The sequence below is a fragment of the Pungitius pungitius genome, chromosome 14, assembly GCF_949316345.1.
Source record: "Pungitius pungitius chromosome 14, fPunPun2.1, whole genome shotgun sequence".
NCBI classification, from domain to species: domain Eukaryota; kingdom Metazoa; phylum Chordata; class Actinopteri; order Perciformes; family Gasterosteidae; genus Pungitius; species Pungitius pungitius.
Window position 1 is genome coordinate 15,937,642 of NC_084913.1, and position 12,225 is coordinate 15,949,866.

The 12,225-nt window shown below is 43.7% G+C and overlaps 3 protein-coding genes across 6 annotated transcripts in view; all 3 read right to left on the reverse strand.

Moving 5' to 3' along the window:
* Positions 1-395: 395 nt before the first annotated feature.
* On the reverse strand, positions 396-4,184 carry kcnk17 (potassium channel, subfamily K, member 17). The gene is made up of 5 exons (XM_037486853.2): positions 3,955-4,184; positions 2,161-2,275; positions 1,738-1,904; positions 1,481-1,649; positions 396-1,356 (listed from the first exon to the last, which is right to left on the reverse strand). Exons 1-5 carry the CDS (start codon positions 4,168-4,170, stop codon positions 1,106-1,108), a joined length of 918 nt encoding a protein of 305 aa, XP_037342750.2. The 5' UTR covers positions 4,171-4,184; the 3' UTR covers positions 396-1,105.
* A 387-nt stretch (positions 4,185-4,571) lies between these two features.
* LOC119227775 (potassium channel subfamily K member 16-like) lies at positions 4,572-7,562 on the reverse strand. Its single transcript, XM_037486854.2, has 5 exons — positions 7,350-7,562; positions 6,982-7,096; positions 6,733-6,899; positions 6,016-6,184; positions 4,572-5,864 (listed from the first exon to the last, which is right to left on the reverse strand). The coding sequence occupies exons 1-5, from the start codon at positions 7,560-7,562 to the stop codon at positions 5,668-5,670; spliced, it is 861 nt and encodes a 286-aa protein (XP_037342751.2). The 3' UTR covers positions 4,572-5,667.
* Positions 7,563-10,179: 2,617 nt separating this feature from the next.
* The window catches only part of kif6 (kinesin family member 6), a 42,852-nt gene continuing 40,806 nt past the window's right edge, over positions 10,180-12,225 (reverse strand). For all 4 annotated transcript variants that reach the window (XM_037486849.2, XM_037486850.2, XM_037486851.2 and 1 more), the window contains 2 exons: positions 11,122-11,234; positions 10,180-10,312 (listed from right to left, as the gene is read on the reverse strand). In XM_037486849.2, coding sequence (XP_037342746.2) covers positions 10,299-10,312; positions 11,122-11,234 — 127 coding nt within the window. In that variant the 3' untranslated portion in view covers positions 10,180-10,298. The remainder of the gene's footprint in view (positions 10,313-11,121; positions 11,235-12,225) is intronic.

A 12,225-nucleotide genomic window follows, 5' to 3' on the forward strand; every position in this document is an offset into this window, starting at 1 on the left:
CTAAGAATATATTGACTGATAAATATGGTCCGTTTGTGTGATTACAGCGTTGTTGAATACACAGAGAGTAATTGCTCGTTGCCTTTGGTTTGACTGGTTGATTTGAGATCCAGCTTTAGTACAGTAACGCCATCTAGTGGATACACAGGTCATTTCTGCCATGCTTTCCTAAAGGATTCACATAGAACATGAATACGGAAATATTCCAAAATACAAAATACTAGCATATAGGTACAATAAATACAAATTATGTAATATTTAGTTATCTTAAATGTTTATTATGCTCTCACTAGACAACATTTCATCTGGCAGCAGCAGGATCTGACAATCTAAATCCTGGTTCTGGTTCTAGTGCCTCCATTCTCTCCAGTGGGCTCAGCAATGCGGGCCGGGTCTCCAGCATGAGGAGAAGCTCTGCTCATTCAAAGGATGCAGCAAAAGCCCATCCGGGTAGCAATAACTATGTAGAAATAAACAATGTTCTAGCTGATGGTGTCGTTCACATAGGTCATTAGTATTATATTGAGACCTTTTCATAACCAGTTCAAGGTTTCTCACAGAAGCTTTTAGTAGATCGATTACAAAAAAAACTAATTTTCATTATTAACACGTGGTTTTGATTGCTTGCATCAAAAACCGTTTCAAATCTATCAGAATGCACAGGCTGTTCTGTTGCACAGAGAGTAAAATTTCCACTGAGTTGGAAAGTGACATGTGATCAGTGAGGTTAGCCCCATGTTAAAGCAACAGAGAAGCGGATGGGCTAACCAGACATAGGGAAAAGGAAGCATTGTCCCAGTATCCTTCCCTTTACACTGTTATTTTCAACCAAGTCAGTTAACAAACCCTGGAGTGGAGATTCACATGTGTTACAGTCAAGTGCTAACCGGAAGAAACAGCTGGTACAGGTCGCATGCCGCCGAAACAAACAATCCTGACTCAACAAAAGTGAGTCAATATTCTATTAAAGGAGAAAGGGGTCAAAACTGGCAACCCTATGCTTGGCCGCCCATTGAATCCTTGAAGACTCTTAACATTTCAGCCATACCTCATAATGGAAGTATGCCTCCCATTTCCCAATGGACAGATAATTCTAACTTGCAGTCTACTCAGTCACTGGAGGCTTCTTGATCTTGTCTTCCTCCTCCAGCTGTGGGTCTGGGTTGTTGACATCTGCATCAGCGGACTTGCCCTCTGGCTTCTGTCCACCCCACGTCTGTTTGAAGTGGGTGTTGAGTCGTTCCAGGATGTCGATGCAGTGGTTGATGAGGAGGGCCAGCCAGGCCAGGCCGAAGAAGATCCACGAGGCCATGAGGACACTGTACCACTGTGGGTATGTTTTGTCTGGATTGCTGTCTGTAAAGGAAAGACTGGGTTAATGCAAAGCTGAGCATAGAGCGTTACCAAATAAAAACATCCGCCCGAAGGAATGCAAATAGCTGCTCGGGGTCACAATGCGGCGGCGATCCGCTTGCCGTACCTGCCACAAAGTCTCCAAAGCCGATGGTGCTGAGGGTGATGAAGCAGTAGTAGATGGCCTGGGAGAAGGTCCAGCTCTCTTGCAGTTGGAACACCATCATTGGCATGACAAAGAAGAGCAACACTCCAGACAGGTAAGACACCAGGTGGACGAAAAAGCGGGTACACGTCTGCCGAGAGAAGCATTCCTAAGAACAACTCCCAGAGGGGTTTGAGACAGACTTCATCATTCGATTAGGTGATTAAAGACCTCCTCACCCTCCGCTTGGTCTTCCCCTCGAGGAAGTTGGAGAAGCTCCTCTCGATGGCGAGCATGTACTTGCCCACCCTGTTGAGCACGACTAGGTTGAGAGGAATGCCAAACAGCGCGAAGAACACACAGAAGATCTGGCCAGCAGTGGTGCTGGGACTCATGTTCCCGTAACCTGCAGAAACTGACAGCTGTTAGTGTCACATCTGGCTGTGTATTGGTCAGAAAGAGGTTCAAACCCACAGCTCTTGGGGTTCTTGGTTATGGTTCAATTAATCCTTATCAGGGCTAGTTGGGTCAATATTTTCAACATGAAATAAAATCCAGAATAGAGAATGAAAACTGGTTGTTAACATGGTGAAAAGTCTGATATGAATCCCAGGTGACGGGGGGTCTGGCGGCCTCTTGGGTTTCATGAGGAGACGACTGACCTATAGTTGTGACCACCGTGGCAGCGAAGACAGCTGAGCTGGTGAATTTCCAGAAGCCGTCCGACGTGGAGTTTCTTTTCAAACTAAGGCCTGCTTTGGATGCGTCTTGAACAACCTAAAACAGATGGTCATAAGAATCAAACTCAATTGAAAAGACTCCTGTACAGATTGATCCTAAACCTTTGAGGCGTTTTAGGTCAACGTAGCACAGCTGTCTGCCTGAGAGACCCCTCCTCATGTTGACACAGTCTGTTACATAACAGTCTTGAGTATGGGAAATATTTTCCACGAGAAATACGTAAGTCTGATTTGGGCTTTCAAACGCTTTGTTTCTTGTGTAAATGCAGATTTATACAGTGAGTAATTTGATTACATTCCACTACATTTTTTAAGAAGGGAACTTCCAATAATAAGTCTATCATAAACTGGATAGGCAAAATATAGAGTTAGACTCCGAGAGACAGGCTGGATTTGAATTGTCAAAAAATTACCTCCTAACATTTATTACTAAAAACCACTATTCCTTGACCTCTGTGGAAAACGTTACAGGGTCAAGGAAAGGTGGTTAGGAGAGTTCATGAGGAGTTTGGAAAAGACAACGTGGTGTTGAGGGAATCCGACATCACTTTCACTGAGCTACGTAGTTCTGATGCGACGGGAGACGCATGTCCGTCATGTCAGAACTACAATTTGTCTGAAGATGCACTACAAAGAAGCCTCTTAAGATGCTGAGTCATACAGACGACATAAACCACCAGGTTTAAAGTAGTACTATAATATAACTTAGATATGCGGGTGATTTACGTTTCTCGGCCATGATCGTTACGTCTTGTTCCCGCCCGAATGAAACGTCACTATTTAAATATTGCCGCCGCAAGGAATTGTGGGACAGAATGATCTCCTTTCTGTTGGTAAAGGATGGTCCAGTGGTTCCTATGCTAAAGGAGCTAAGTAAGGCAGCATTCAGGCTCCTTTCTTTAGCATTAGAGAGCACCTCTTATCATGGCGCCCACGTACACTACTTCATTTCACTCAGTTAGGATCCTTCCTATGGAAATCTGACAATTCAAATCCAGCCATATTCAGACCCGTAGGCTCCTTGATAGAAGTCTTAATTTTTTCCAAGAAGTTGGTTTCCCTGGTGTCCTCTGGGGGCATTGCTGCAGTTTTATCTGTTTGATGCAATACAAAAAATGAAAATGGTCTAGTATTTAGTATACAGGAAATATTTCAACACTTGTTTTGTCTTTGGATTACATTCAAAACATGCATGGATAATCAGTAGTTGGTTAAAAATATTTAAGCGCAAAAGTAATGCGTTACTTCCTAATCCCAAACAGACTGGAAGCGATTTCTTATTTCAATAAATCCAAACCAAACAAATTGTCAAATGGCTTTCTCTCATCGCAGAATTTACAACAAAGTGTTATTTAAATCCCTCTACAATCTGCTGTGTAAAAGAAGTCAGGGCTGGATGCAATGTAGAACGTGCGGCGCTGGGAACATGGAGAAGCTGGTATTTGCATGGAGGAAATGGCCTCTGCCTTCATTATGGACCTATATGTGACTGCAAATTGCCCTGCACTGTTTAAAGTGATTAGTGATGAGTTTGTTGCTCCTGCCGAATGGTCCCAATACTACTGGTGTTGATTATATTTATATGTATTTAAGAGTAACAAAAGTGCTCGTTCTTGCCACTAGGGGAAAACCAACAGGGATAAAAAAAGACTAATGAAAAAAATGGACAATTATATTTCCCGTATTTCATCATAATTTTAACAGCCGGTTCCTCACCTTAGCCACCTCCTCCAGGCCCTCTTGGTTCAAACAGGTGTACCTCTCAAACAGCCTGTTCTTGCTCAGCAGCAAGTTTCCGATGTCCTTCTGACCGAGATCACCCTCCAACTTCCAGAAAACCACCCCGCCGACCAGCACATAGGTCACATAGACCAGGCCGAGCAAGAGGGTGGAGAGCACCCGCGCCAAGCTGAACATTTCCTTTATCTTCATCTCGGCTGCAGTGGTGGAACTCGTCGGATCCAAGGAAGCTCGGGATGTGGACCTCTGCAGCGAGGAGTAAGGTTTTACCTACTTGGCTTCCTGTCTTTCCGTGCATTGCATGCAGGCAAATGACCCTCCACCCGCACTACTGTCTCAACCTCTCCAATGGCCTGTCATGCAAATCTAGCAAGGTGAAATGAGAAATGGGACAGACACCACATGTGGGGTGGAGGGGTCAAATTCAGGAGTTTCTTGACAAGATAAGTAAGGTCATGGAGATCATAAAAGAGGTGAATCCAAGACCTGTCACAGTAGTTTGTCGAGGCACTGAACGAGCTTGAGTTGCGTTACATTCTTTAGGACGACAGTCGTCTTACTGAGTGGCTTTGAGACAGAAAGGCCCAGTTTTGAGTGAACATAATGACGAGCATGCCGGGCAAAAGGCTTGCTCCTGGCTTCCAGCGGCCTTCCAGGGATCAGCGCTGCGTGCTCTCAGCTCCCCCTGACCCCAACATGTTGATTGATATGTTTGTGTAGCCCTCCGGTCTCGAGTCGCCACACCAGTACACAAATGCAGATGTGGGCCCACATGATCACACACACATTATATACATATACACATTGGCACTGTGCAATTGTAATGCTGCTTGGTAGCATATAACAGAAAACAGGACGACAAAATTAAACACAGACATAGTCAAGAAGGAATTTATAATGTAAAGTGTTACAAACATTACGTTATTCTCACCTGATAGAAACCCCATGTTTCCATCTTCACACTTTCATATTATGCCTATATTTATCCATAAAATGTGTTATTCATTTTATTTTGAAATAATTGGAGAATTGCATGTGATCATATTGCAAACTTTTTGTAATTCTACTTGCAAACCAAGGACCGCCAACAATGCCAAGTAGTCTTTGTCACTCTGATATAAATATTAGGCAAACAGCGAACATGTATACCTTAACATTACTTTCTTTAGGGAAACTCACACTGGTAGTATCAATAGTAGTAGAAACTCACACTGGTAGTATCAATAGTAGTAGAAACTCACATAATTTAATAAATTATTATGTGGGGTGCGCCAATGAAAATATTGCCAAATCTTCTTTGCTGTTGGCAATTTATGAATTGAACAATGTATAGATTTAACACTGCTGAGGGACCTTCAAAACACATTTGTCCCAAGTCACCAACGTGGTTATGTTGGTCCCTCTGTGATTGCTACTGGTTTGAGAATGGCCCAAAAGACTAAAAAAAATCCACCAAAAGACCTTACTCTACTGGTGCAGCAGGAAAATAAATAAATAAATAAAAGATTCAGAGAAAACATTCGAAGCTAGTGGTGTATTTTGCGTTTTTTGCAATTTTAGATAACGTGCGGCATATATACAGTATATGGAGGAATAAATATCTTACAAAAGCAGTTTCTGCTAGCTGCTACATCTTCTTCCCCACTGTACCGTAGTATGTACACAATCTTTCCCATCTACAGTCCACTGTCAAGTCTTTGACTCGTCTTCTAGTTTACTTGGTGACACCTCCTCCTTCTCCTCTTCCTCTTGAGTCAGGCCAATAACAAGCTCCATTATTCTGGCTCCCATGTTGAGGACAAGAGCGAGCCAAGCCAAGGCAAAGATGATCCAAATGCCTGCAAGGCTCCGGTACAATGAGATATACTCCTTGCCTGGGTCGGTACCTACCAGGATCGACATTGTTAAAAATGCCAGATCGTACCAGACTGAAATGTCATGTTAGAGTTGTTTGTCTACCTTTATACGTTAAAATAACATAATAAGTGTTTAAGGCTCTTTCCACCAAAGTAGATTGTGTTTGCTGTCTCTACTCACCCACCACATAATCTCCGAAACCAATGGTGCTGAGGGTAATGAAGGAGAAATAAAAGCCCTCGCCGAACGTCCAGCCTTCCACATAACTGAACAGCAGAGGAGGGATGACCAAGAAGACGAGGCTGCCTGTGATGAAGAACAAGCTCACGGCTAGAGCCTCCACCATTTGCTGGAAAAGAAACCAGTTGCGTCAGTTGGGCATGTTTTTTATAGCTTTGACCTCCGCAGTAGTGGCTTGCAATTTACAGAGCTAGAACTAGAAGGGAAGGAATCGCCATGGAGTTCAAAACTGTTCTCACTGCCACAGCTGCTTGGTCGGTGCCTCTCAGCGTCTGATATTGACCGTATGAAACACACTGGCTGTCATCTAACTCCAATGAAAACACATGTGTGTCATTATCGGATGGCCAGAGTAACTGACATAGTACAAAGGCTCTGATATTTTTGCCTAAACTTCCTATGAAGACTGAAGTTGAAATGACCATATGCCTGTGATGAGTGGAAGCCGACATGCTGTCCGTGGGTCCCAAACGGTCACTGGACGGGGAGCTAGAGCCTTCATGCTGAGGGGTAGTTGGGAGTGAGAATGTTGCCATGGTAGTTCCCAGTACACAAGGTGTCTCAAGGACACAACAGTAACAATGAATCCGGTAATAACGTGCCTAGAAACCATATCCCAGATGTTTTAATGGCGCCCAATGGCTCCTGCATCCATACCTTGTGTGGAACAACTGAGAACATTCCCCTCTCCAGCCGACCAAGGTGGATGGTGAGACACCTGCCCAGCTGTTTGAGGAAGACCAGGTTGAGTGGGATTCCGCACAGGGCGTAAAACACACAAAACACTTGACCGGATACAGTGCTGGGGGAGAGGTTGCCGTAGCCTGCGGACAAGGCAACGTTCTTATTATTATTTTTTTTAATCAAATGGTAAAGTTAAAATGCTGTTGATGTAAAGATGATCACCTATAGTGGTGACCACTGTGCCTGCAAAAAAGAAAGAGCTACTGAAGTCCCAGTTGCTGGGGTTTGTTGAGTTGCCTGAGGGATTCACTCCTTTTTCCCAGGCATCTAAAATCACCTGCGGACAAAAAAAGTGTATTATTACCCTAGAAATAAGATCCCATTTACCTCACTTATGCTGGCCCTATTAATCCCTTACGTAAACATCTTGGATCATGAAGCACTGATTGATTTCTCAGGTAAGGTTACAGCGACACCATTTACTGCTTTGCACCTTATCATAAAATGTATCTCTCAATTTCTCTGTGACACAAACTCTCCGCTGCACATATGCAACAGGGATTCCTTGAAGAACTGCAAAGAAAGTCAACCTTTACAAACGTCTCCAGGGCCTGTCCGTCCAGGCAGGTGTAATTAGACAAGAAGTTCAACTTTTCCACTTGGAAGTGGATCCGGTTGTTGCTCTCGGCCTCCCGCTCCAGCATCTGGAAGATAGTGGCCCCAATCAGCAGGTATGAGAAGTGGGCCACAATCAAAAGTACTGTCCAGTTCGCTTTGACCCACAGAGACTGAAACCTCGCCATCAACCTCCTCGAGCACCGGAACGGATCCAAACAAAGAGGTCGGTCCCGTCAGAAAGTTTTGATGAAATATGCAGATCTCATGGGTAGCTCCCCAAGGTTGTTTCCACCACTGCAGCGCGTGGCATTGTCCTCCGAAAGACAAAATAGGAAATGGTCAAAAATGGAGACCAAAGAGTATTGAAAGTCCTTTTACAGATTTAAATCACAGCAATAGAAAGAACATGTTGATGTTTGGCATATTGGGCTAACAGATCGATGTGGATAATCCCATAACAGTAAAACATCTCGACTTCTTGCCCTTACTCTGATTGGTCCAAGTACAATAGATGTCTGGGCTTTGATTCATGGGTTGCTTGGACTACGATCACACCCCTCTTCACCATTGGCGTGACATCTGGACCCAGACAAACACACTTTCAACCGTTTCCACTAATAAAGAAGCGGTGGCAGCATCTTTTCCGCGGAACAAAAGTTAATATTTTACCCCACTGCTGTCGGTTGGTTAGGCACACACAGCGTTGATTCCAGAGCCCTTCCACACAGTTCAACATTGCAGTGGAGTCATTCTATTGGAAAGGTGGCATGTTAAAATAGCCTGGAAAAATGTGAGGAAAATAATGGACCTCAGAGAAGATGGCGATAATGACAGCTATAAATATCATAACATTGTCCATTGTCCTGAAAATACCTTTTTTCATAATGGCTACATATTACACAGGATACTATGTAGCCTGATAGCTATCCCAATGTTCCATCAGTGATCAAACACACCCTCGTCACCGCTGAGAAGGTTTTATTTATGAAAACTAATTTTGTGGAGACACGTAACAACTCAAATTCAAATTCAGCCAGTGCAAGGAGTGTCGGAGGTCTGACCCGTGACCCGGCCCAATGAAACCTTCTGTCGCCGCCCAGCTGAGACCCTGAGAACCTGACACCAGGGTTTTGTTTCTGGCGGCTTCTAAGTTGCCACAAAAGCCAACTGGAGGTCTGTCTCCATGGAAAAGCAGATACTGTACCTTAGAAAATGGCGATACAGGTAATTGAAAAATGTACCGCTCATCAGAGCATAAATGAATGACGACCCGGAGTTAGAAAACTCTGCCCCCTTGGGAGGAGAGCCCTAGAGACGACCTTTAGTCCACTGGCTCGAGCTACTCAAAGTCAGCCAGGTCGAAACCCGGCACTCAGCATCACTGCCGGTTGGTGGCTATGGAGATTTTTCTTTTCTTATTAGACAAGATACTCTTGTTCATTTCTTTTCTTCTTTTCCAGTAGAATTTTTTTTCGGAGCAGCCTTATACAGTCTTACAGCTGTATGTGAGCTGGGAAACAGATACCATGCAAAAACAAAGACAAAAAAAAATGACAAAAAATGCATGCAAAGAAAGTTGGCAGAAATGAGCCAAAATTGGAAGTTCAAATCACAGTCAGTCAAACATCAGTCAGAGAAATAACAGATGCATTAATTAATGACAGCTCCTTGTTCCAAGCAACTGGATGCAAATTAGGCAGCTCCTTGTCATAACTCAAACAAATGAAGGCAAAGCCATGTAAACATGTTCCCTGAAATCTTCACAGGTAAAGTCTTGGGTCACAGGTGTGTCTGACGGCATATGGCCCATTATGATTACCGCCTATGTTGAGGCATTGAGTGAAGGTCAGGAGCACCGGGGCAGTCGGATGAAACCCTGCAGTCATGTAGTGATGTGGACTAACACATATGAAACATGCGTGTTGCTTCGTTAAGGCCAGTAAAAATCTAAACTGGAAATTAGCCAGACCTAATGCTAATGTTCAATAAAGTGTTGGTTTGACTGCTCATTGTCTGCACAGAACTATGAAATAAAATGTTACCATGGTAGAATATAACACAAACAACATCATTGCAAGTCACTACAAGTTCACTCCATGCAAATACATGTTTTTAACCTTATTTGAATTTCAAATTCTGCTTAAGGAAGCCTTGTACAGAGGTTTTTTAGGGTGTTTCCACGCCTTCTGCCCAGTGCATGCTGGGAAAGGTTCCACATCCCCACCTCCCTTAATAGCAGTAAGCAAAGATGGGTACATTTCAAGGACCAGATCGCACATTAGTTAACAGCTACACGATAATGGATTCTGCCCATACAATCTGCTCTTATCATTTTGTGGCCCGTATAATAGTTCTGAGGAGAATGTGAGAGGGGATTCGTACCACTGTAATGTAAAATCAATTTTCTGAACCGCCTTGTTGTAGCTTTATTGTCTTTATCAAACATCTTTTGATCAGATTCTTTTTTTATAATCATCAGAAAAAAATGAATCTGCTGTATGTATTACATACATCTGTTACAATATTTTACACAAATTGTGTTAGGCCTAGAATGAAAACCAAACATGTGTCTGCATGTGTGATGACTCCTTTCTTCAAACACGTACTGGAGCCAACTGGTTTCCAGTTGCCCGCTCCTTCCTCTGATATCTAGAGACAACATTTGTTCAGTTCAGATGGCCGGCGTGGGCTGTGATTTATACTGCTGTCAACGGCACGCTCTCCGGGAAGCCAACAAGTGTGTGTATGCAAATAATGTCAGACAGGATGTAAGCCTTGACCTGAGATCTCTTTTTCAGGTGAAAGCCAGCTCCCAGATGAGATGGTTTCTTCACACATCTGCATTTTCTCCATGGCGTGATTTTGAGTGTCTTTAAGTGGACGTGTGGTACAAGGAGTCACATGACGATAGCTTCCTGTTATTACTGAGGTTGGCCTGAAATACATGATAGAAAAAAGCACAAGATGGATTAGACATCCAGTTTAGACATCCACCTTGTCCTGGTGTGACAAGTGAAGCCAATGCAGAGGTCCATTAAACCCATGTAGCAAAATCCCTTGCAACACAAGCAAACACTTCTTACGTGCAGTCTGTAGTTGTAAGATTGTTGTTGTTGAGAAATAAGCATCAAGAAACTTGACTATATGGTCTCACAAAGGTTTTGCATTGTGATATACAGGTATGTCTTTATTTAACACCCCTAAATGACTTACACTGACAATACCAGCCTCCAATCTGCACCTGTGTGGGATACTTTATGCCAAGTGACCTATCCCAGCATGCACTAGTGCCAAAGCCGTTTTGGTAGGAGGGGTAGCTTCACACAGGGATTCTCAAACAACCAAAGAGAGGGGCTCTCCTGTCAAAGGTCCAGCCAGGTCAAAGAGTAGGGAAGCAAGTCCTCCTGACCCGACAGAGGGCAAAGAAAGAAAGAGAGACTTTTGAGGACGTTCTCTCTGCCACCGGTCTGCTACATGACCTCAGCCGGATATCTAGCCGCAAACTAAAAGTCAGCCAGGGAGTCCATCTCCCTGTGTGCCAAAGCAGCGAGCCTAACAGAGAGGGGAGGCCTGTTAGGTGTAACCAAGAGTCATCAGAAAGGGGGGGGGGGGCTTTGTGAGACCTGTTTTTGTCACTAAAATGGATACAAAATAGTGGATATTAATTAAAAAAACAACTTTCAGAAGCTTTTGTTTTGCTTGTTTTGCTGTTTACGTGTGTGTGTGTGTGTGTGCGCGCGTTACCTGTCCTGTTCAGGAGGTTTTGCCTGGCTTGGACAAAGGCCAGGATGTCTGCATCAGTCTGCTGGTCTCCAGTCAGTGGAATAGAGGAGGAGAGCTTGGTGGTGGACAGGGCCCTGGAGATGTACAGTTCCTTGCATAAGTATTCCGCCCACTTGCAGGTTTCCCCTGTTGTTGCTTTTATCCAAAATATAATGGTCAATATAATTTGGCTTTTTGACAAAATTTTCAAAAATAAATTCAACAATATAAAAGTGCAAACATATTTTAAAAAGGTAAAGTAAATGATTTTATAAAAAGGCCCCAAAAATCATCATCATCATCATCATCATCAGACCAAAGAACCTTCTTCCAATTGAAGCAGGAATACTAAAGAAAACAGGTATTTATACTCACCGGCCACTTTATTAGGTACACCTGTCCAACTGCTCGTTAACACTAAATTTCTAAGCAGCCAATCACATGGCGGCAACTCAGTGCATTTAGGCATGTAGACATTGTCAAGACAATCTCCTGCAGTTCAAACCGAGCATCAGTATGGGGAAGAAAGGTGATTTGAGTGACTTTGAACGTGGCATGATTGTTGGTGCCAGAAGGGCTGGTCTGAGTATTTCAGAAACTGCTAATCTACTGGGATTTTCACGCACAACCATCTCTAGGGTTTACAGAGAATGGTCCGAAAAAGAAAAAACATCCAGTGAGCGGCAGTTCTGTGGGCGGAAATGCCTTGTTGATGCCAGAGGTCAGAGGAGAATGGCCAGACTGGTTCGAGCGGATAGAAGGGCAACAGTGACTCAAATAACCACCCGTTACAACCAAGGTGGGCATAAGAGCATCTCTGAACGCACAGTACGTCCAACTTTGAGGCAGATGGGCTACAGCAGCAGAAGACCACACCGGGTGCCACTCCTTTCAGCTAAGAACAGGAAACTGAGGCTACAATTTGCACAAGCTCATCGAAATTGGACAATAGAAGATTGGAAAAACGTTGCCTGGTCTGATGAGTCTCGATTTCTGCTGCGACATTCGGATGGTAGGGTCAGAATTTGGCGTCTACAACATGAAAGCATGGATCCATCCTGCCTTGTATCAACGGTTCAGGCTGGT